We start from the raw sequence: 26,954 nt of genomic DNA, 5'->3' as shown, positions 1-26,954 counted from the left end.
CCTTTATAGTCCAGATTTAAGGCAGCACCATCGATGATTAACTTTACATTCTTGTAATATATTATACAGACACAGAATGTGTTCCTGATGTGAAAGCAAATGCACAGCACTTAGGTCTAAGTTCACAGAATTGTGTTCGCTTTATTTTGCAATCTAGGTTTGTCCCCTCAAAGTGTAAGAACTACTCGTTCAAGCTACCATGCTGTAACTGTTATTGCTTCTGAAATTTAACACCATTAATTCGCTCAAATACATAGTCTTTCTGCCATAAAAGTTCCTACTGCTTTCTTCACTTGAATAAAAATTTACATTTTCAACTATCTTCATCAATCGTTTTCACTTTTCCTGTCACCAAGTAGTTTTCCATGCGTTTTTGTTAGTACCCTAGAATGTTTAACTACATGTTCTGAAGCTGCATACACAGTACTCAACATTTGCTCTGCCCACGAATCGGGCAGTTAGCGTATTATTTCTCCTTGTTCTTCTTTCGCAGAACAGTGCATTTCTGTTTCAATTTTCCGATCATAACTTCAGAATCTTCGACCAACGACACTCAGTACACATTTCTGTCCGTAATTAATCAGTAATTGAATTCACAAAGGCAACTTCAAGCCTTTATTGTAAGCCTCTAGACAATTGCTCTTGGTATTTTTTTACTAATTGCTCTTGGTCTCTGTTCAACACTAATTTTTCGTATTTTAGAAACACTTAATTTTGGACACGTTGCAAATGGAGTGACAAAATCAGGTACACTTCCCCATTGATCATCTTTGTTTTTGCTTCTGCTTTAAAGATCTTTGTGTAGCATGTGACATACCCCTGCGTTATTCGCACTAGAAAAGTTACACTTATACCCGCGCACGGGCTTAGAGACTGTGTTTTCTTTTTATTGCTAAAATTGGGTTATAATGAAAAATGTTTGGGTTATAGTGAAAAATATTACATACGTACAATAAAAAGTATGCTAGTGGTAATTACATGTTTTACGTAATTACATGCCTACAATAATAGGTGTACTTAAAAAACGTCTAAAAAACTTGTAACTACATATTTAACTACAGAAAAAAACCTTTTTACTGGAAATAAATTCTCAAAAAACATTGCTTTTGGACCCGTATGCTCTCCACAGATGTATTTATTACATCTGACACTTGTAAATCGGATTTTTCTGTTCTGATTTCACGAGCAAAACGAACATCTTGCAGCGTTACATTCGAGAGTTACAGGTTGCTGATGATCTGGAACTTCAGCGGCTCTTTGAACTCTCATTTGCAGTTCACGAGGAAGTTTTGTCTTCGCTGCTCTGGGATGGGAGGGGTAGAAACGGAAGCTATACGCACTGGCCGCACGCGTTGCCAACATATAGCGATGTAATAACTAAACCCCTCTACGCCCGGAACGCGAGAGGGAGCGCGAGTAACACAGGGATATAATGGTTTTCTAGGTATCAGGTCTACTTGTTTTCAATCAGGTATAATTGTTTTCATTTAGTAAGTGTGTACTCGGAACTTATGAAGGTCCTTCCAGTTATAGGTTTTATGAACTTTTAGTAGGTCGCAACACGCATTACCAAACAGATGACGATACTTTCAACAAAACATCACGTCATGGTATTTGCGTATGTTTATCCATGCACGGCTTGTTAAAATTATCAGAAGATTCTTCTACTCTTCACTCAAGTTACTAAGCACCGTCTTGCATCCTGATACTTGCCCATATACACACTTACTACATTCCTTAACAATTAATTTACCTCCATCTCATCCCATCTTGTCATTAACGCACTGCAGTAATGATACACAGATCTGCACGAACGCAACCGTCTCCTTGCGAGGTATGCATCTGAGTGAGGCACCAGTGGTGAATTCCCATTTGCTTCATATGTGAACATGATTGTGCACGTTGGAACACGAAGCTTGCTTGTTGTCTTTTTGTACATTGGTTCTGTTTGCTTCTAAACAGGATAAAACTAGTTTTTGCATGTTATGCTTAACCCCTCTGTGAGTTGGTTTATGATGTCCATACAGTAAACTATCGGTTATCCGTTCTTCTGCCTTATTTGTAGGTATAATTTTGTGTTAATAATAAGTGTACTTTTAGTTAAATCTGAAAGTTCGGTTTTTTATATAGTAATACCATGCTCACCTTTTATAGGGAGGAACAGCATATTTTGATCACGTAACTACCAGAGATATACGAGGAAGGACCCAAAAGAGACCGGACTTTCGTTCTAAAAAAATAATTTATCAATTTTTTTACAAAATTATTCCAGTGTCCTTCAAAGTACTCTCCATTAAATGCGATTTATTTCTCCCATCTTCTTTCCCACTGTTTGACGCACCTCTGGAACTTTGGAACTTTTATAACGTCCAATGCGCTCTGCGAAGTTCTTTTTACAGTTTCTACACCATCAAAATATTTTCCTTTTAGATTTAGTTTAATTCTCGGAAAACATGAGCATGTTGATCAAAAAGTGTGGGTCACTTTCAATCTGATTGTTCAAGTCTGGTTCAAATTCAGATAAATGATTTGATCCTGTGTGAGCAGGCGAGAAACACACTTAGTGGCAACATTTCCCATTGGCTCCAACTCACTCCTGCCAGTTTTGAAATATCATCTATTATGACACGACGATCCTCGCTGATTTTGGGGCGGATTTGTTCGATGTTTTCGTCGCTTCGAAATTATGAAGAGCACCAAGAACGAGCATGATCTTCAACACTCATCTCACCACATTTAAATCATCACACACATCTCATTTCCCAAACCACTCAAAAAATTGTGTGCGGTTCACAGTACCCTCCTTAAAAGCCTGCTGAAGCATTCGGTAAGTCTCCGTTTCTGATTTTCCATGTGGGATGCAAATACACTCCTTGGTCTTTTGAATCTGCTATAACGATTTCGGAGGCGGCAAACGAGAACAGTTGAGGAAAACAATAACTACATTTTTCTAGCTTACTATTTGCTGTCCATTTTGGTATTTCTTCCATGTCGAAAGGACAACTAACGACTGAGATACTTCGGATTCGGTAACCCATAACAACACCATCAAATAACGCATTTTCGAAATAAAAAGGTTGCCACTTGAAAATTAGTCACTGAAATTAAAATAATGGTTGTATTGAACAAACGACATAGCAAAGTAACTACACATCAAAAATCAGCTTTTTAAAGAAACGTCAAGCTACATACATTGGACCACCTGAGATGGATTTGCCCTTTATTGTGTTAATTTTTTCAGTCATGGGTCTTCAGATGTTGGCAGTTACTTCGAAGTGAGGATGGTAGTAAAATTTTCAAAAGTAAAACGGAGGATGACAGTCATTCGTAGTTTTCTCGATACGATAGGTAAGCTTTTATATAACTAATATCCATGAGTGTGCATAGAATTAGATCAAGTCAATTTTATTTTGACTCCTATTTATGTTTGTAAACAAAAATATATTTTCACAACGGTTAGCATAGGCGGCAACACAGAGGTTGTGTGAATCAGGGGTCTACAGCTTAACTACAATAGAATCGACTGGGAATTAATCTTCGGTTTTCCAGGCATCGCATGTGTATGCTATTCATATAGCCGCGGGATAACTGTACGGGCTCAGTTTCGATTCGATTTTTATTTATACACTATGTACTACGTAAAGTTATTACTATATAAAATATGTCACACTTTGTTATGTAATTAATTCATTCAAATGCATTAAAGTGTATTTAATAGTGAAGCCAATTTACGGAGACAGGTAAAGTAGATTCCAATAATTCTGTATCAAAAAGATGTAGGGAATATTTCGTTAATCTTGAAATGATCTCTAAAATACCTGAGCTCCAGACACAATAATTTGCAAGTATTCAAAATCTTAATAAGTATGTAACTTTCAACCGGAAAAAGTATACACAATAAAGTAACCAAAACAGGAGACTAAATAAACTAGGAGATGTGGTAAGCAGATGTTGACAGTATACATATAGTAATAGATCAACAAGTAGTATACCTCCAAAGATAATCTATTACGATATCAAGATATCATTTGGCTGCCACCAAAGTGAGTTCCTAAGTTCAGATCAGGTGTTTCTCTTTTCCACGTCCGTGTACTTTACTGATAAGAAAGGAGTAAATTAAGAAGGGATGTATGCAAACCGCGACAGCTAGATATTTATGAAAATTCCTCCCGGTATTCATATAACTAAGCTGACGTCGGCCAGTGTAACCGATGTACGTTCTTGCAACAAATGTACATCAGCAAAGAGCAAACAAAGCAGCAAGTGGCCTTGGCAATCAACTGCAGCCAACCACAGTCCTACTTGTGATTACGTCACAATAGTAGGTGGGACTCACGTGAGCTGTTAGAAATGCGAGAGGTAGCCATCATTTGGCATCAAAAAAATAATAAAACAAAACTCATCTTCCCATCGCTGCTAAAGCAACTCACATAAAATGTAATATTAAACACATCCGCTTGTATTATAACAATATAAAAACACCAACATCTTTTATTGTCATAATATTACATTTTGCTTATAAAAATATGTAAATATAATATTTTTATTAAATATAATCTCAAATTTGTGCATATTATTAGCATTATTCTAACCCAAAAATTGCTACCTCATATTCGTTCGCTTTGATTACATACTACAAAACTATAGAATAATGCTCGCAAATTATCGTTATAAATTGTTTTCCAAATTAAGTAATGGTAAAATTTTATCCTATTCATAAATTTAAAATTGTTATTTAAATTTTCGTCTATGTATAATTAACAATAAAAACTATTCTTTTATAATAACTTGTTTCATCGTTAACGCTCAAATAAAAAAATCAATTAATAACTATCTATTGTAATGTTTGCTCTTCTTAAATTACCATCTTACAAAGTATACATCACAAACTTGTATTTTGGCCAAATTCACGCTGGACCCTCGACTTCAAGCACAAACGATGAAAATAAAGTCATTTATTAGTGTATCTTTTGTGCATCGCTTCTGCATCCAACCTCATCGTTTGTGCTTCAATAGTTCCTGACTTATATAAGCCATATGCTGAAAACAGACTTAGAAACGGAATACAAATTTTAGATATTTCTTTTGAAATCAACTACTTCAGATGTGAAGCACAAACGACGGGATTAGTGCTATTGGTTAGTCCATCGTTTGTGCTCATTTGTGTAGGAAACCCCATCATTTGTGCGTTACTAGTTTCGAAGATTTGAGCGAAAAACTGGTAGGGAGCTGGTGTGAACTTCTCCTTCCGACCTCATGTAAAAACAACAAAACTAGTGTCATTCGTTAATGCATTGTTTGCGCTTATTTCTGCAACAAACCCATCGTTTTCGATTCAATAGTTACTCATTTATAAGCCAAAAACTGAAAACGGAGTTGGAAACGAAACAAATTTTCACTTTTACTTTTGAAATAAAATGTTTGCATTCATCCCATATGTGAAGTAGAAATGATGAGATTAGTGCCATTGGTTGGAGCATCGTTGGTATACATTTGTGCAAGAAACCTTATCGTTTATGCTTGATTATTTTCTGAGTTATAAGCGAGAAATTGGTAGGAGGCCAATGTGAAGTTGTCCGCCCGACCGCAAGTAAAACCAATGAAAATAGTGTCGTTCGTTAGTGTATCCTTTGTCCTCTTTTGTGGAGAAAATCCCATCATTTCTTGTTTTTAGGTACAGAGATATGAGGAAAAATTGATAGGAAGATCGAAGTTCACGCTGGAAACCGGACCTAAAGCTAAACCAATGGAAGGGGTGCCGTTCGTTAGTGCATCGTTTGTACTCGGTGGTGCATGGAACGCCATAGCTTGTGCATCAACAGTTCCTGACTTATAAGGAGAGACGGAAGACTTGGAATTTTTGTATTTGTTTTGAAACCAAATGCTTGCACTTCTCCTACATGTGAAGCACAAATTGGGCTGAGTCGTTGCTGAGTGCATCGCTTGTGCAGAAAATCCCATCGTTTGTGCTCTATTAGTTTGGCAGATATGAGCGAAAAACTGGTATGGGGTCAGCGCACATTTGTTTCTTCACAGAAAGGAAGGATAATAGGTGTAATCTGCCGTAATTTATATGGCTAAAGGAAATGCGTTGTATTAGCCCGTCCCCAAAGAACTTCTAAACATACATTTTCCGTATCCACAAGACCAAAACTAGAAATATAAATCTCTGGAGGAATAGTGCTAAAGAAAGTATTAGATCTGGAAACAAATGTCTTACCGCGCTTTAAATAACACGAGTGCTCCACAGTTACTTTCTACTAGAACTTGGATCTTGCTTAATACGGACTAAATTTACAGGCAACAAATTAAAGCTAAATGCAGAAAGGACATAATCTATTTGTTTTTGTGCATCTTTTGGATCATCTTTTAACTTTATGGTAACACCTCTCAATTTGCGAGTCATAGAATATCCCCAATAAGCATATTGCAAGAGCTGCTCCATCTTGATAACCACACAACAACTATTCTGTAATTTATTAACTAGCTTCTCCCACATAGTACGAATTGGAACCTTATAAAATGGCGCTTTCCTTAAATATTTCTTATGCTTATTTAAAATATTCAAACAATCTCGAATGGGTTCATAACTTTGCTCTGGTTCACAAAATTTAGTGTAATAATTATATATTGTGGCTTCAAACCTAGTAGTACCACATTCCTGGTACTTTGGAAGAGAAGGTAGAATGTAATCTTTGGTCTGGACATTGTAAATAGTCAACAATATGGCTACCTAAAACGTTAGAAACTCAAGGCGATGTAATCTGGCAGACGAATTTGGTGTATATCTTTATGGAACAATTTCTGCAATTCCAACGCAAACAATCGATTCCAACTATGTGGTCACTCTTAACTATAATTTTTATTTTTTTTCTTCATTCTATCCGATTCTTCTGGACCGAGATCACTAAGATAATCTGTCACTTCTCCTTCTAAGCAAAAATTATAGTTCTCTTTAAAATAAGATTCCATCATCTCTTGCTTAATAAAAATTCCTGCGAAATCTTGTGTAATATCGAAATCTAAAAGATAATAACATTCCCTTCTAAGTGTGTCTAAGATCTATGGTAAATCCTGTAGCAAATCTTCCAAATCTAAATCTGCAAGCTCAACCTTGTAAGGCACAACAACAGGTATTGGATATCTTTATCGAATTTCTGTAATATCTGCATCCACAATTTGTTTAACACCATTGCGTCTACCTGCGTCTCCGGACAAAAGAAATGGTTTTTGGGTCTTAACTCCATGCAAAGCGAGAGAAAATCTGGAAAACTTAGATCTTAAATACTTATTAAAACTACCAAAAACATCCGATTTTAAAAGAAGCCCAGTTGTTTTATCTTTATTTTCGCAATCAGAAATATCAGTTATCTTTACCAGCATAATGTTATCGCAGAACGGCTTAGTTATTGGTTTTAATTTTTCAACTCTCTCTTCTCCTTGTGATTAAATTATTTGGCCTATATCACTTAAAAGATTGTTATTCTGTATATTATCTAGATGTAATGCTAATTCAAATCTTTCTCCAGTACTCCTAACCTTTCCAATAAGTTCACGAATATTACATTTAGATCTATGTATAGCAGCAGAATCATTAACTTCCGGCTCCATATTTATTATAAAAGAAAAATCTAAACAGTTTAATCGGCAAACAAGTATAAGAAGACATTGTGTAAGAAACCTAAGAAAAAGCTATGTAAGACGGAATAGAATGGAAAAGTGTAATCTAGCTGTGTGTAAAAATAAAATAGATACACAATGTGTAAAATTCTAATACAGATATGTGTAAAACTGTACTGCTTTTTGTGTGTAAGAACTTTAGCAGAGAATTAATGGACAAACTGTAATATAGTAATGGGCCTAGTGTATGTAAGATTTTGATAGAAGAACTGTGTTTGTAAAAGTGTAATGTAATCGTGTCTCAGAAATTTAAAAGAAACTTTGTGTTAAAATTTAAATTTAAAGGAATTAAGGAAAGAAGATTTGATTCCCAAGTTAAAAGAGTTATATGATCAATGTACTAAGAGTAGACGAGAAAGAGAAACACAACGAATAGAAGAGCTAAAATAGATTTAAGTAGTTTTAGATATAAGAGTTTTATGATTTTAAATGTCATAAAATAGTAGTTTAATTATCTTTACTTCCAATTTGAATAAGGCAACATCCTTACCCTCCATTTCAAAAATGCATTTATATAGTCACTCCACTTGTTATTATTAATATGATTGATAAAGATATGATGGTTCTTAAAACTGAAATAGTAGTCTAAATTCTTGTAGGGCAAAGCATTATTCCACAGCTCATTTATTTTATTAAGACGATATTTTGCTCTTTCATCAAGTTGAACTTTTCCATTCTTATATTCAATGTAAAATTCTAAAAACATTAGTTTGATATAATTCAGTTCGATCTGTAAGTGTATAAATTCTTTTTCAGATAATTGTTCAGGATCTTCAACATTATAAGCAAACGCACCCATTTTTTCTGTTTCATCATTTTGTTCTCTCATTTTATTCCGGCAAGCTTTATACTCATCATGTCTTGTATTTCTATTTCGAGCAAATTCTTGGTATTGTTTTAATTCTCCACAAATTACACAATTTTTCATTATTTATGAAATATAAAATATCCAAAATAGTTATTTCATTTTTTTGTTATAACTAGATAGATTTCACGATTCGATTTGCATGTGATAAAAGCCAATGCGCAAAGACACTACCCAATCTACTTTACAGTTGCAATTATGTAAATATTTTGTGCTATGCATCTGTTCTAGTCAAAAGTATGGAGGTAGGGGTGCGCTAGGACTTGTATCAATGACACTATTATATAAAAGTGAAAATGATCTTGTTTTTGCTCACTTCACAGGAAAACGGTTTAACCGATTTCATCGTTTGGAATGAACTTTGGATGTAGTTATCCCGTACCTTGAACTGGGTTTTTAATTATGTTATTTTGATTAAAATGCATATTCTATGAGGAGAATGGGTAACGAAGAGTCAAAATCCACGTCCGTAGCGAGAGTGTACGACGACGTTCCCCCCCCCCCCGTACATATTAGTGAGATTGAGAGACCAGCCGTTTAGCGCCACCATGGATGGCGCGAATGGTAAGAAACGTCTTTAAAAATCCTGATTTTCCTTGATTTTTAGCACTTTTTATTACTTTTCCTTCCAGTTTATATACATCTTTCCTTTTTCCCCTAATTTTGCACCCCTCCTCCTAAGGTCCGGGGGCCGTCGCCCCGATCGCATCCTTTACGGCACTGTACTGTCACGATCCTGTCAAGTTAGGAAGATGAAAAGAAATTCCCATACAAATTTCTCATTAAAAATAAGCGGACCCGTGTCCAACGGTTTTTGAATTTCGATTTGAAGTGAGAAAGGGGAGCATTTTATATACTTTGAAGCAATATTGTTTGCTATTTCTGATTGCATCACGTGCAAACTTTTAAGAAGTTAAAAATGAGTTTTTGAACACTGTAGTGAGTACATACTCTGAGCTGTTTTTTTTTTTTATCAACTCTTACTTTGATTCAAGGGCGCATCTTAGGGGAAGGGGGTATAGAGAATTAAAAGTTCATGTACGTAAAAAAGTACATGTTAGGAGCTCTCCAAGTTATTACGATGAAACTAAACATGAAGTTCACCATGTGCTTATCTATATAAACAAAATACAGAATATAGGTCAAAATCTCAAAATTTTGATATTTTTTGATAATTTTTTTACTCCTCAAAGGAAAGAAGCTGTACCAAACAAATTTACAACAACATTTATTTGGATCCTATAGAACATTTAAAAATGTTTTTTTTACAACTTCTAAATTCAAGACGTGATTCAATGTACCACCCCAAAATTTAAGAAGAGTGCACCAATGTTCATATGTCTTAAAAGATAATTGAAATCTGTGCTCAACGAAATAACTATATGTTGTAAAGCCTCACCAAAAGAGTAAATTAGGCCAATAACCGACTGCGTGTCAATACTAATATTTTTTTCTTTTACATACATAATGGAATAAGCAGGACTACCCAATCTTACTGACTTATATATCCGGGTCCTAGAAACATTTACCGAATTTCATTTTGACAATTCCTAAATTTAAGGAGTGCGCCAATGTACTCCTTCTAAATTATGAAAGGGATCATTATCGTATAACACATGTCTTATAAAAGACAATTGGCCCCTGAACGAAAATTGCCAGAAAATTTTTGATCCGGTTACCTGGTTCTGGATTCAGTGAGAATCTTACATATGTACCCTAAACCGGGTATCCGGATCTGGAACTGGAAATCGGGTTCCCCGATACAAGACCCAAATTCTAGATAGTTGACGGCAGTTGGGACAGAAATATATAACATGAATATTTTAATCATGCTCTTTGTTTCACCACACACATTTTTTTCTTTATGAACCTTGTAAAACTAGCTACTGAACAGGAAAGAAAAGTGTCCGATGGTCAGTTAACCATGAACCTGAATCTGAATAATAATAAGTAATTTTGTATGTTCTTTGAGACGACTTTCGTTTTGGAAATGAACATTTCTATTTCGTTTAATGCCATAATCATGCTAGATATGTCAATACAGTAGCTACCTATCGGAATCCAAGAAATAGATGCACAAATCTAGTTCCTAAAATGGTGTACCCGGCTCTACAACCTAGAGTAGAGTACCCATTTGTTTAACCTAGAATAAAGTACCCGGTTCTAGAAAATAGAAGCAAGTACCCATGTATTTAACAGAGAATCGGGCACCCGGATACAGAACCAAGGATTGAGTGCGTACCAGGGCCGTAACTTATGGGGGCAGGGAGGGCAACTGCCTCTCCAGGGAAGCTCCTTGCTGTCTGAGGAGGGTCATTTTAAGACAAAATTTTCTTGCTGTATATAAGATACAAAGATGAAATTATAAATGAATCATCAAACAGGTTCACTACATTACATAACGAAAACAGCACACAAAAGATAAATAAAACTAAAATAATTCATGGACTCATTTTAGTGAAAAATGCCTATTATTAGGAGCCCTAGAAATAGATATATTCGTATGGTTTTGAGATTTGTCAATATTGTCCCCTTAATTAGTTTGTCGTGTATGGAACGGGCTCAGGGCCTGTGTTGGGTCCACATGCTCTGGGGCACAAAGAGTGTAAGAGAAATATGGAAAGATGATGCCTATTTTCGAATTTTGCGGGAGGGCACAAAACAACTTTTCTAGAGAACCTCCCCCAGAAAAATCAAAGTTACGGCGTTGGTGCGTAGCAGGAGCCGGAACCGAGAACCAGGTAACAAGATATGGAACCAAGAAGGTACCCAGATCAATTATTATACGGGACTCATATATTTTAGGAACCGGATTTACCCATCCCTACAATGTACCCGTCTATATAAGCATATAACACATAATACTCCACGAAAGATAGTATAATAGGTGTTAATTCTCCAAATTTAAAATTCTTGACAATTTTATACCTATAAAGGGGAACAAGATGGACTCCCAAATTTACAGTAGTACTGTATTTGTTTGGGCTTTAGAGAACATTTAGAGTTTTACAATTCCTAAATTTCAATGGCGGTCGCATCTACTCTTCCCAAATTTATGAAGGGAGCATCAACATACCCATGTCTTATAAAAGAAAATGGACACGTATATTTACATATACAGCCATATAGCGTCACAAAAACTTACCTAAGGGGACAAAATGTGTCAAACGTTTCCAAAATTTCAATGTTTGGCATTTTTTATTCATAAAGGGGAACGAGAGGGATCCCTCAAAGTTTCAAAAGCACATTCTACGGTCCTATATTACCAAACCAAACTTCACATTTCACAGTTTTCAAAACTTAATACGGAGGTCTTATGTACCTATCAAAATTTAAGAGATGGCCATTGCATCCCTGCCAAAATTTAGGTACGGCGTCATACAACATGATCAGGTCACGTTACGTCTCTTACCAATCGTAGCTGATTAACCCATAACTGGGGAAATACTACTTAGGTCTGTTTCAGATGCAACCATTTTCCCGAATAGTAAAAATTTTATCATTAGATATTTACCTAGCTATTTCTGATGACGAAAAAATAAATAATTTGTATCCAGTTTCCAACTCTGTTTTCTTTTGCCTTATATCTTTGGAATTATAGAATCACAAACAACGGTGTTTCATGCACAAACGAACAGAAATGATATACTAACGAATGGCATTATGATCATCGTTTATACATCAAATCGGGGTGGGTGGGGTGGGGGTGAATTCACGCTTGTCTCTTTCCGATTTTCTCTCATATCTCTGAAACAAACAAGGCACGATCGATGCGTTTTCGTGCACAGACGATGCACAAACCAATGGCAGTAATCCCAACGCTTGTGCTTCACATGTAGGGGAAATGGAAGCAATTTAATTTCAAAAGAAGTAGCCAATATTTGTAACCAACACAAACGATGCACTAACGAATGACACTATTTTCGTCGTTTTTATTGGAGGTCTGGGGACTATGTCCAAAGGGTCCAAATCCCTCACAATGTTCTGAAATTTAATTTTTTGAAATTTTTTATCCATAAAAGAGAACAAGATGGACACCTCAAACTTAGAGACGCACATTCCACGGTCCTATATTACCAAACCAAACTTTATATTTCACAATTTTTAAAATTTAAAAGGGATGTCTTATGTACAGTTTCAAAACTTAGGAAATAAACCACGGCGTCCCTGCCACGGCGTCATACAATGTGATCAGGTCACGTTACGTTTCTTAGCCAGTTCACGTTGACGTCCTACGAACTTTTCGCTCATAACATTGAAACTAATAAGGCAGAAATGACTGAGTTTCTTGCACGAATGAGAATAAATGATGCATTAACCAATTGCACTAGTCCCATCATTTGTGCTTCATATGTGAGAGGAATGCAAACATTTTATTTCGAAAGTAAAAGCAAAAAATTGTACACAGTTTCCAAATCTGTTCTCAGTTTTTGGCTTATAAGTCAGGAACTACTGAAACACTAACGATGGGTTTTTCTGCACGAACGAGCTCAAACGATGCACTAACGAACGACACTACGTTCATCATTTGTGCTTGAAGTTGGGGGCCAGCGTGAACTTGGCACACAAACCAGTTTTTTGCTTATATCTCCGGAACTAATAAAGCACAAACGATGGAGATTTATGCACACACGGGCATAAACGAAGTACTAACCAATGACACTAATTTCATCGTTTGTGCTCAATGTCAGGAGACCAAGTTCACGCACCAGAATTAAACTGATGTCCAACGATTATATTAGTGTTGTCGAATCTTTGTGACATTTGATGGTTTCGGGTTTTCAGAAAAAAAGGTTTTGTGAAAACCGAAAACCGGAATTGCGGTTTTTAAAACCAAAACCGCAAAGGCGGTTTTCGAAACCGTAACCGCAAAATCTCTTTTTGAAAGAGAAAGCCGCCCGAAACTGTGTTTGCTGTTTTATAAGTGAAACAATGTTTCTCCTTTTCAAAGCAGAAACAATGTTTGCTGTTTTTAATTACATTTTTTTACACTTGTGAAAGCAGCTATCAATCGAGACAATTGTATCGATTTATATGTGTGTTTTAACTTTTCTTATTTGCTCCAAGACTAATATCTTAATATAAGCTATGCAGGACTGTGGGAAAGGAGTAGTTCCATGGTTCTGCAAGTCACAGCTAAATTAGGGTTGCCATATTTTAAAATAAAAAAGTGTGGCGTTTTAAACTGTAAGTACTGATGTGAACTTGTGTGTTACAAATACTGACCTGGGATCCTTCGCACTTTTTTTAGTTATTTCCTTGATGACACTTCAAATGTACTTTTCGGCTTCAGGGAAGCAAACTGGGCCCCACCTGATTTTTATATATTTTGTAAATTATATCACGAGAAACACGAATCTGAAGAAATTTTGACATTCCGAATTTTGGAACTCGAGATATTCAAACATAAAGTAACAACGGAAGGAAATTAACACGTACTGATTTTTATATATTTTGTAAACAAGACCACGACGAACACGAATCTGAAGGCATTTTGACATTCCAAGATTCGGAACTCGAGATATTGGAACATAAAGTGACCACGGAAACAAAAAGTACCCCATCTAATAGTTTTATAGATTTTGTAAACTAGACCAAATGAGCAATAACCTGAAGGAATTTTGACATTCCGACATTCCGACCTAGATATACTAGAACTTATACAATAGTTTTGTATAGTATGTATAAAAGTAACGAAGAAAATTCTGTCGCTTTTTGACCCATCAATTTAGAGCATCGATATGTCATCCAAGACGTACCTAGAAGATCAAAAATAGTACCCAATCAGTATCAACAATCTCCTGCCAACGTTCGGGATGGGCGTGGGTTCCTTCGCGGCAGAATTTTGTTTGCCGTAAAGCGAAGAAGGTATCAAGTGCATTTTGCACATCTGCTACGGAGTTGAACTGGAGTCCTCTAAGGTGTGTGTCCAAGGAATGGAACAGGTTTTAATCGGACGGAGCAATGTCCGGGGAGTATGGCGGATGAAATAGTGTTTCCCAAACAAGGCATAGGATGGTGTCTCGGGTCATTCTAGTCATGTGGGGCTTAACGTTGTCCCGTAACGGGAGAACCCCTTAGCGATTCAGAAGTACTGGCTCCAGTTTTTTAGTTATTCTTGAACACGGCTCAACTGCTGACAGTAGACAGTTGCATTGATGTTCTGCTCTGACTAGCCGGTAGCACGATGTCGCGAGCAGTGCACCAAACACATAGGAGGACTTTCTGTTATATTACTGGTTTCTTCTGTTTTGGAAATGGTACATGGGATTTTAACCAATGATGACGACGGCGTGTAGCTTCGTACAGGACCAATTTTTCATCACATGCCAACATTCTGTGCAGAAATGCCCCCTTCCTCAGACGAGACAGCGAAGAAAAACAGTGGCTGGTCGTGTAGCCTTCTGGCCCGTAGTCAAATCATGTGAAACCCATATAGCCAACTTGTAGTCATTCCCAAGTTGATGGAGGTGCTGCCGAATGGTTTCTCCACTCACATTCAATGTTAGTCCAAGTTCCTCATATGTCTGACCAGTGTTCGCCTCAATTGCTACATGAGGATCTTCATTTTGTATATGTGTTGGTCTTTCGATACGTGGTGCGTCTTTCGTGAGTGTTTCGTCACAGTCCTTAAACTTGCTAAACCACCTTTGCACTGTCTGTGCATCACGAGATCCTCACGAAAGGCCTGAGATGTCTTCCGCCCGCTGCAGCGACGTTTGACCCAAGTTTGAACTTGTACAGCATACACGCCCTTATGATGCTCTGTGTAGGTTCCATATTCATTCTGTCCTTACACACGTTCACGTTGTAACTGAACTGCCACAATCAGGTAGAATTTTGGATATACCCACACCAACAACTTACCTTCGCCTTATCTCCATTCGCATTAACTCATGGTGTGAGGGCCAATTGAACATAGACCTCCACAGAAAGCGACAGAACTTTGTTGGTTACCTTTATGTATCCCACAGGACATAATATGTTTCGTATAGAGAATATTGTGTTTTTTTCATATAGATACATAGCCTCTATATTAAATTTTAAGTTTTAATATCTCGAGTTCCGAAATTCGGAAAGTCAACATTCCTTCAGATTAGTGTTCGTCTTGGTCTAAATTACAAAATATATAAAAATAAGTTGGGGTTCAGTTTGCTTCTGTGGTCATTTTATGTTCGAATATCCCTAGTTCCGAAATTCAGAATGTCAAAATTCATTCATATTCGTGTTCCTCGTGGTCTAATTTACAAAATATATAATTATCAGGTGGGGTCCAGTTTGCTTCTCTGCAGCCTATTTTTGAAACAATATTGAGTTTTCTAGAGCGTACACTTTCCTTCAAACTGAGTCCCGTCCTGGCTAACAAACCTAATTTCGCTTCTATAAGTGTCTTTAAACTGACACTTGAAATTGTCGTTGGGCATTCTTGTAGCTTATGAAGGCATGAATAATTCAAGTGTGTTTGTCACAACATCTACAAACGAATATCCATTCGTGTAGAACCACCAATACATTACATTTAAACACATGAACTACACTAAGGAAACCATTGTCCATTAGAGCAGATGTCTTATTATCAAATGGCTCTGCAAGCGCGCACTCCTCACAAGGAAAGAGAGGGAGATTATATATCGAAGTGGAAGATTTTTTATACGCCATTCGAAAGCACTAATGACACCTATTATGAAACTGTAATAAAAATTATCCGAATGCCTGTACTGTGCGAGTTATATGAATATACAGGGTGTCCAGAAAATCCGTTTCCACCCCTAGAAATCCCAAACGGCGAGGCAGATGCCAAAACACGAAAACACATGTTTGATCATTTTAAAAGTACAACGTATCAAAGCAAAATGTGTAGTCCCGGAGTCACCCGCAGGGTCCTAGGGGGTCCATCTCAAAAATTGCAAATGGTAAGGTTGTCAAGTAGCATATCATTGGAGTACCTGTTAGGAAATGAAAGAAGACGGAACAGGTCTCGACTCAATAAAATTACCCTGTACAAAATGGCGCCCGTTCAAAATGCCAAAAAAGTCATTATAAAGTTAATGTCAACCTAAAAGAAAAAAAAAGAAATTTTAAGACAGATGTCAAAACAGGAAAACAGATATGTCATCATTTCAAAAGTACAATGAGTGAAGAGTCCTCTATAGAGTCCCAGACAGGGTTCTACTCAAAATATCCATATGGCAAGGGAGGTCAGGTATCATATCGTTGTAAAGCTGTTTTTAAATGAAAGTAAATGAAACAAGTCTGGACGCTTTACGATAACACTGTGGTTTGTTTTTAGTTCTTTCTGTACTTGGGTTTGTTTTAACTTTAATTCTTGTACTGAACGGAAAAAAAGGAAATGCCCCTACTGTGAGTTTCTACTCTTTGGTTCCAGTAATGTCTAAATAAACGAAGGATATAATAAAGTAAAAGAAAATTAAGAGATAAAGAAAAAAGAACACTTGAATTCTTTGAGTATAGAACTGAATAGTTAACATATAGTGTAGAATAGCGGTATTCAAGCTCGTTGTCTGGGTTATCAAGTATTAAATTATTCAAACGATTATTTTTGCACCAGGAACAGCGAATACGTGCAAACGTCTTACCATAACAACACGTGCCAATTGCAAAATGGAAAGCGAGAACCGAAATGAGGATGCCCAATTTTACCGGCTACCATTCTGCATAGGGTGACTCTAGAGAGTCGAGAACTGTTCCATTTTATTTCATTTCACAACAGCTTTCCAACGCCATGCTACATGACCTTCTTTGCCATTTGGAAATATTGAGTACGACCCCGTCTGGGACCCTTGGACAAATATTTTTACTTTCAATCATTGTACTTTTGAAATGATGACACACGTGTTTTCGTGTTACGACATCTGTTTCATCGTTTCAATTTTTGGGGGGGTGGCCATAAAGTTTACAATGACGTTTTTGCTGACATTTTGACCCGCCGTCATTTTACACAGAATCATTTTAGAGAATCGAGACCTGTTCGTTCTTCTTTCATTTCCAATGTTTCCAACGATAAACCTCTTGACCCTCTTAAAATTTATAATATTTGAGTTCGGTCTTCCTGGGACAATGTGGATGGCCCTAGGACAACACCTTTTGCTTTGATTCATTGTACTTCTAAAATGATCACACATGCTTTCATGTTTTGGAATCTGCTTCACCGTTTGCAATTCTAAGGTGGGAACGGATTTTCTAGACACCCTGTATATTCTTATAACTTGCACAGTATATGCATTCGGAATTTTTTAATTACAGTTTCTTATGTCATTAGTGTTTTCGATTGGCGTATAAATCATCTTCCACTTCGATATATAATCTCCCTCTCTTCCCTTGTCAGACAGCCCACAGCCTGAGCCTGAGCGCGAGTCCAAATGTAACTCAATAGTGATTGAGATTGTCAGAGGTGTAGCAGTTTACGTTGAATATACCACTACTTTATCAACAAAGTGCTCTTAGATTTTTTTTCCAATCCCAAAAGGCGGATGTTTTTCCGTAATTAAGATATGTTTAAGCGGGGAACTAATATAGAACCTGCAAATCGGGTGGTACCTACTAAAATCGAGTAATATTCAACACTAAGCTAAATAGAAAATAAGGTATATCCCCATTTAAGATAACTACACATGCAACTCATGAAATTCAATTTGAAATCTCATCCACTTAGACAGACATATTTTATATTATTATTACTCTTTCCCCTTGCTTTTGAAAATAGTACTGCCACTCTTTCCTTTGTTAATAAAAAATTACCACCTCCCTTTCTTTAAAAAAAAGAAAAGAAAAGAAAAGAAAGCAAATCTAGATCGCAATACACAATTTTATTATTGGTTTGTTGCCACAATTTTAATTGTTGCCACTCCGATAAATGTGAATGTTGTGGTTTTGCATGTGATGACAGGTTTCTTATCGCAATACTTTACGCACGTGCAATACTTTATATGTGAAGAAAACACTGATCATGTTTTATTCTGTATTTTTTTACTTCCCAGCAACGATAGCCGTGCCCATTTCTGAGAAATTGCAATTTACATTTTTTTATCCTGCCAATTGTAGAAGTATACTCAACAGGAATTTCCCTACACTTTAAGACATTTTAAGAAAAATACCTTCTTTCCCCTCTGCAAATTTTGTCCATTTTTTCCCTACTCGAGGAAATTCCCCTCCATCTGACAAATGTGAGCCAATGTGGGGAAAGTTTCTTTGCTGTTTTCTCGTCGTTACTTGAGATTAGTGTTGTTGAATTTTTCTGACATTTGCGGTTTTCGCTTTTTCGATTTTCTTTCGCTTTTTAAAACCGAAACCGCAAAACCGGTTTTAAAAACCAACATTTCCGTTTTATGAAATTTCACTTTTTCAAAAACTGGTTTTCGCTTTTCAAATATATGCACTAGACAGCACTAGATTATATGGCATTTACGGACCGACAGTAATTAGAGAAGGTAAGGTCAGTCAATGGTGCAGAGACTTTAGGCAAGCCATTCAAATGTTTTTTACTATGAGTGTACTTTAAAGTGTAGTGGTTAGATTGACCATTTGGACGAAAACGTTAACATGAAACTGGTAGTATTAAGCCATCATAAATGTATGTTTTCCTTTTACCTATGTCCCGGCGGGAGCTCATGTGGTTCGGATTCCACGTTAATCAGTAGGTCCACGTCTCATATAGCCTCGCTGCTGAACGGGACGCTAAACTAAATCAACTCAACTCAACTCCTTTACCTATACAATTGGAATATGTCCTAATATGGTTTAGTGCCAATTTAAAATCAGAATTTTGTGTTGAGTTTGCAACCGTATTCAGGACCATATCCTGTGATGGGCAGGAGGCAACTGCTCCTCCAGAGAAGCTCCCTGCCGTTCGAAGAGGCCCATTTCAAGACAAAATATTGTTACTCCATATACGACAAGAACATGAAACTATAAATGAAGCATGAAACAAGTCCACTACATTACATAGACAAACAGCACAAAAATAGTAAATAAAATAAAAGTGAGTGGTGAGCCCATTTCCGTTGAAAGTGCCTGGTATTAAAGTCTCTAGAAATAATATTTATTTGTCTGTCTTTGAGATTTGTCAATATTGTCCAATTAATCAATTTGTCATATATGGAATGGGCCCACATTCTTACTAACGGTCCCAGACACCTAAAGGCTCCCGGGGGCCTATAAAGAGTAAGGGAAAGATGGAAATCGGGGGTCCAAAAATTTTTAAAAATCTTCTTCTACAGTCCCAAATACGCGTATTAAAGGTTTCTTCCCCAGAAGTTACGGCGCCGGCAGTATTATAAGTTTGTTATCATGAACTATGATAAACAATGTGTTTCTGACGATGTTTGCATAGTAGAAAATTCCAGTGTTTTCTGTCCTTTAGCTTAAAAGGAAACAAGGACATATTAACTGATATTAAATGGTCCACGCTGGATACAATGAATTACATTATCATTATACGTCCCTATCCTATGCGAATGCTTAAAAATGTTTTCAAGTCCAACTACGTCACCAGCCATTTTTTTTTGCGTTTTATCCAATCACTCCCTTGCGTTTATACTTATGTTAGTTCTAAAGCGATTTCTCTGACACACGAGAAAGCGATTTTAGATCTAATTCTACCCTAAATGTTTGTTGCGTGTAGTATAACCATTGATCTTCGTTCGTATGAGAATGATATTCATTCGTACGGAAAATATACATAACAAACAAGAACTGATTTTTATAGATAGTGAGGTCTATTTATGAATATATTTCACACACATGTGCAAAAGTTTACTTTCTGCGAATGATTTAGTTAATATTGTAAATAAGAAAGAGACAACTCTGCAAGTTCTTCTGACTAACTCTCATGAGTAAAGATTATTCGAAATTGTAATAATAAGGAAGGAAGACTATTTTATTACATATTTATATTAAGTTAATTAAAAATTCTAATTACAGTATTCAACGATGAATCAGAAAGTAATATCTGCCGCGTTATAATTTTGTTTCTATTACTGCTACTAAAATATCTATGCATGACAGTATAGAGGTAACCTCATTGTACTTGTGTAGTGTTTTCTCTATAAGGTTGATTGATTAGAACCATGGATCGGAAACTCAAAGGAAGAACCGTAATTGCAATTATTGCATAGGCTGTCCACCTAAGAAAATTCATAATAATATAAAAAATGGTTCAGAAATGGGTGTAAAAGCTATCAGTAATGTGCGGCGTTGAGTGACGTAGTTTAGGAACGGAGAATAGAAATTGCTGCTAAATCAAAGCTTCCAGCTGACAACATCAGTCACACATGCAAAACAAGAACGTATTGCTGAATTGATCACACTTCAGTATGTTGCTGATGCTTTGAACTTCTCGTATGGCTCTATCCATTAAATAATTCTTATTTTGAGATATTGCAAAATGTGTGCTAAGTAGTTTCCATGCAATTGGCTATTTAGAATAGGAGGAGGCGAGTGGAAATTTCTCAAGACATTCTGGATGCATTTGAAGCTGAAAATTAAGAATTCCTCAAGGTTGCGGTCACTAGAGATGAAATCTGGTATATCTGAATCACCCAGACTGTAAAGCGGTATCCAGTAAATGGCACCATAGATGTTCCATTCGCTGCAAATGTCAAGTCTTTCAGTTCAACCAAGATGGCAGCAGTGGGGCAGCACTGTTTTGAGACAAACAGGGTATTTATTCTTTTCGATTTTTTTGAATCATTGTCTTGCAATTAGCAGCGAAAACCTATTCAACCAGACTTAGAAAATTTGATTATAAAGAAGAGACCACTAATAGGCGTTAATTCTTTTAATCTCCATTATGATAATGAATACCCAAACCCGTCATTTTTCACAGCTCAAGCAATAACAAAAATTTATTAGTGCCTCGCTGTTTACAGCCCTAATTTTACTTGTTTGACTTTTACATGTTCTGACTTTTACATGTTTGAGCTTATGGAGGAGAACATAAGTGGTTTCACATTCAATGACTTGGACGAAGTTGAAGCAGCTTTAAAATCATAGGTCAAGAAGCAAAATCCCGAATACTTCCAAGTAGTTTTCTGTACAGTTCACTTCAGACTATGTAATACATTTTGCTGTTTTAGTCTCATTAATGTGTTTTGTTCCACAGAACGTATTACACTTTGATCCACCATCGTATATCAATCGAACATATTTTAGCTAATACTAGTTGCAGAACTTAATATTCTGTCAACACTATATTTGTTCAGCAATTTAATAACGGCTTAGTGCGGAAAGTGAGTTAAATATAATCAGAATTTCACGGTTTACTCCCTTTAAATACACAATATGTAGCTTAAAAATGGGAAATCCAATCTCAAACAACAAACTCAGACATACACTTCAAGGATCCCTAAAGAACCGTAAGGTTAATTTTGTCTGCACCTTGAACAAAAATCATTGACTCTACTGCTGAGTCTAGCACTAATTGTGATTTAATTCCTGGGTTAGACAGATAATTCAACAGGATCTGTTTAGATATAATCTTTTATAAACGTACAATTATAGAAGGAAAATCATTTTTAGTTTCATGTATGCACCAAAACATCCAATTTTGGTTATATCTTAGTGTATGCATGAATAAATGTATTCAATTATTTGAGAACTGTGATAGTCAGAACTAAATTTTTGGTCAAAGCTGTTTAGTCAAAAATGAGTATATAATTTAAAATATTAACCAACCCACGCAGAAAAATACAAATATAAGAATGGCTCAAGGGGCAAAATATTACATTACTTTCATAACTAGACAGCGATCTTGAAACACATCGAGGATTGTTAAAATGAAGACTTTCATGAAATGGGCACTTCACTATCTGAAAGTTTGCTACATGCATATCCTCAAAGCGTTAATTAATTTATACATTAGGAGTTGTTATTTTTGTCATGGACTAGCCGAAAGTAATAAGAAAATTGTAGATGTTAATAAGCTACACTGGAAAAATGTCTCGTTAATAATGACCTGAGGTCAATAGTATACATTATTAAAGCTGGAGCCATGAAAACTACTAAAATGGTACATTTTAATACACGTGATTTCGAACAACACAAACAAAGCTGTTGCGCGTCATATTAATGTAAAGGAACTCTGACACCCACCCATATGCACATACATATCAACAATGTACAATGAGTGCGCAAGGGATTCCCTAGGGTAAATGACTGTAAGATATGCTTTCAAGAGAATTATAATATATGGTGCGAATTAAATGAATAAATGTAAGCTTTGATATTAGTGAATGAATAAAGCATCGCTTGAACGTCTGATTCGTTCACAGCTGTCAGCTCCACGATTCCTTGTAATTGAAATAATGCACGCTGAATGTAATCACCACCATTCTATATTTTTTACACGTGTAAGCGGGAACTACCCCCTCGCAACACACGTTCTTACGACCACAAGAAATGGTGGAGATGTCAGTCTCTTACACTTCCAACTTTCAACGGCGCATTATGTCTTTACTGATATCTGTCTCGTTGTCCTCTTGATCCTCTTTTATTCAGAGAATATGAGTGAAATACGTTCGAAAATGTTTTGGAATTTATGCACTGTTGAGAATGTATTCCCCAAACATTATGTATGATCGAAATATACATATTTGAGTGGCGTACGTTTGAGTTACATTAACCTGATATGGACCGTTAATCCACGGCTTCCCATGGTCAAAGTCTGGCACATTGAAATATAGCATTTATGCGATTGGGACAGCCCTGCCTCTGAAAATATACACTTTTCAGCTCTAGTCATATTAACTGCTTTTTCTAATGGTGATGTAAGGACTCACGTCTTAGAGTTTGCCGGTGTACTTTATTAGCACCTTATAATTATGTACTAGTGCTGGACACTATACATTGACTACAGTTCATCAATTAATCGACACTTTGATGATATAGTTAAATAAATGCACACATCGAAACACAAACCATAATACATGCAAATAAAACTCTGTAGGGCCAGAGAAGATTCTAATAATGGAAACCTTATAGATATGAACCTAAATATATACAAATGACATCACTTCTTGCAGTCGACCGTGAATTTTAGATTCAAGTTCAGTTTTATGATATTTTCTCTTCCAAATATTTACAGTTGCTTTGAATCTATAATTCAATAGCGTATGCGCAACTTTTTTCATGCTTATATATACCACCACTCTATGATTGACATAACCCGGGATCAAATAACGGGCTTTTCGACGATCTTCAGGATACCAATATCTTTGAAAGTAAGGACTTATGTCCAAAGGTTCATATGAGTTTTCTTCTTAATTTGATGTGATATATTACCTATAAAGTTTGTCGATATAGTTCATATATACCCACATACATGAACAGAAAGAGAGAGAGAGGGAGTGAGAGAGAAATATATATATATATGAATATAAGGAATATATATAACGAAAGTATGGAACTGGAAGTATATTTACGCGAGCAAGGTTAAACGATCTATATAGTATTCTTCTAAAACGTGCGTACTACATAACCTGTGTAGATATATTAATTGCAACAAAAGCATTATGGTGTTCTTTTGAACTTCTTTAGTATTTACATAACGAAATATTTTTACTTAAATTTTCTGGGAATGTTGATATATTGATTATTGTATTATATTTATTTTATTTTTCAGTGTACATTGGAGGTGTTCTTGGATTTTTTGTTGGAGCCAGCTTTATGAGTCTTGTAGAAATAATGTATTTTCTTATTGTAAAACCTCTACTAATCCTAATTCTAAAAATGTGCCGTAACTGAGTGTTGACAGTCCATCAAATTGACGTAAGCATTTATGTGATGGGTTTCCTAAAATTCACACAAAGAAGTAATTTTGAAATAACACATAGCTTTATAATTAAAGAAATGTAATATTTTATTGAATCATAAAGTACACCGTATAAGGTTACGTATGAAATATTATACTGTGTAAATACCATCCAAGGCTATGCTGGCACAAACGCCCTTTTTTCTTGTGAATTTCCGATGATCGTTTTACATAAATACGGTTTAATGTTCTTGATACAGCGTTTTTTCCCTTCAAGATGTCGGTAGTTATGGCCGCGTTGCCATAAATCTCAGACTTCAAAAATCACAAAGAAAAATGTTTCATGACGTTAATCACAAGATACAGGAGGCCAATTCTGATCACCGAAACAGGAAATTAGCGATCAGGAAATGACACATGCACAATTTGAATTGTTCATCAAGCTGTGTTGCATGTCTTGTTGAAACCGCATGTCATCTGCATCCGCCTCTTTTAGATTAGAAACAACAAAGGTGGTTTTATCATGTTACGATAGTCAACACCATTGTCTGACCAGCCATAATTAAAACAAATGATCCGATGATATCTCAAGCCAAAATTCTCACCAAACCGGACAAAATTTGGATGCATTTTCTTCTCAATAATCACCTGTAACTTTTTTAAAACCCGAAATACATCAATTTTGTCGATTAACAAAACCATCAAGGTGCAAATAAGCATAATCGCGAAAGATGATTTTCTTCGAAAAATCATCATCTACGTGTTCCTGAATCCATTCAACGACCTTTCTCGGCTGTGTGTAGTAATTTAGCCTCCGTTTCTGAGTAAATTAAACCTTATAAGCATGATTATCCTAATCTTGTTTGAGAGTATGCTGTAGAGAGCATCTCTGCATGTCTAATTCTTGACCAATTAGACGTGCACTCTCAGCTAAATTGATGTCCCTGGAATATCAGCAAGACTTTTGCAAAGTGCTTCGATGTTTTGTGTTGAGGTACTTGTTGATGAACTTTCAGTGTGTTTAAGATCACAAATCAATGACACATTTCTATCTTTGCACAGTGGATGAATTTAAATCCATATTGCAATCGAAGTTTGGAAAAATAATTGCAAATTGTAGCCATCATTATTTTTAAAATATCACTCAACAATGAACGCATTTTCTCCGTTTCTGATAACTTTGAAAAATGTGTTTGTAACAACCCTGTCACGCTGTATTTTTTTCGTTGGCAGAACCTTCAGCCGATATGGCCCCTAAATGCAAATCTTGCCTGAATTTTGGGACAGTCATTAAATACACAGCATATCTGAAGTACATATTCAGTGAGACATAGAAATTGGTTACATTTTTTTATAAATATGTTAATCTCTCAGTCTCAATATAGTTATATGGTTTTAGTGTGTTCTTCACAAGTTTCACGATCTCTTGCAGTGCATTTTTAAAAGTTGCATTCTAAGTTGCTTAACATATTAATTCAAAGTTGTTTCGTGCTAAAGAGAACGCTTTGGAAAGGATATTAAGAGTAGACTCTTCAGGTGCCATCAGTACGGTTCACCGAGTAGTTCATTCGCCGTCTCAGTGAAAGTTTAAATATGTCAGAAATAATAGCAGGATGCTATAAAATATCCGTAAGATCGGAATTTACATTACTTGAGAAAAGTAAACAGTATATCGTTAACAAACGAAGAATATTTCGAATATATAGTGAAATGAAAGAATATTTATGTTTTCGTGATTCAAAATTTTTGTGCAGCATTGCTTCGAAATCTGTCAAGGAAAAGTACACATTTTTTTCATGGAATTTTCAGAATTGAATTATTTCTAATAAGGAACATGTGATGATATGAAATTGGTTACGAAATACTCGAATGGCTACGAAATAATATGAAATTGGTTACGTTTTTAGATTTTGAAACCTATAATAATGTAGAGCAAATTTTATAGCCAATGTTTAGAGCAATATTATGAAACAAACACTGCAACAAATTGCATGCTACACATATATGTTTTATAAGGGTTTATCATTTCTGTGTTTTTGGCCTAGCAATATTAAGTGAATCCTATGAGCTGCACTTAGTTGGTAGAAGCAGACAAAAAGTACGCTAAAAACTATTGAAGCAAGTATAAGTTATTTATGCCTATGAACAGGAATTGTCATGTTGTAATCATTATGTTTATAACGGAACACCTAACAGATTAAGAACAGTATCTTTATGGTTTCAATGCTTAATTGAAATTCAATTAATAAACTAGTGAAAGATTGTTTCCGTTAAATTAAATTTGGGTGCAAAGATAATTACTTAATTTGAGTTTAAAAGCATTTCAGAATCACATTACTGACGGGTCATGCGATTAGGTAGAACGTGTTTATGTAGATATTAGCTACTATGTATTTTTATTATAATAAAAGTAAAATGTCTTAACGTATGTAATATTTTTGTCACTAGTATGTATATATTATTTTTACCTTTCAGCTGTAAAATATCTGAAGTGTTTTTTTTTGATATGCTTCTTAATAAAAATCAATATATATATATTTTAGAGCGGTGGGTAGTAACAGTACTTTACTTATTGAATTGGAAGGTTATGGGCATGAATTTAAGTAAAACATTGGTTGATTACTGAAGAACTTGGAATCAGTG

General features: G+C 35.7%; 1 protein-coding gene across 1 annotated transcript in view; it reads left to right on the top strand.

Annotated features, from left to right (window-relative positions):
- Positions 1-26,752, top strand: part of LOC145685919 (uncharacterized) — a 203,004-nt gene extending 176,252 nt beyond the window's left edge. The window contains exons 15-16 of the mRNA XM_081758687.1: positions 3,242-3,348; positions 24,183-26,752. Coding sequence (XP_081614813.1) covers positions 3,242-3,348; positions 24,183-24,304 — 229 coding nt within the window. The 3' untranslated portion in view covers positions 24,305-26,752. The remainder of the gene's footprint in view (positions 1-3,241; positions 3,349-24,182) is intronic.
- The last annotated feature ends 202 nt before the right edge of the window (positions 26,753-26,954 follow it).

The sequence above is a fragment of the Thermobia domestica genome, chromosome 5 (assembly GCF_964235325.1).
Source record: "Thermobia domestica chromosome 5, izTheDome1.hap1.1, whole genome shotgun sequence".
NCBI classification, from domain to species: Eukaryota; Metazoa; Arthropoda; class Insecta; order Zygentoma; family Lepismatidae; genus Thermobia; species Thermobia domestica.
The sequence above is the reverse complement of the archived record's forward strand: the minus strand, read 5'-3'. Positions and strand labels throughout refer to the sequence as shown.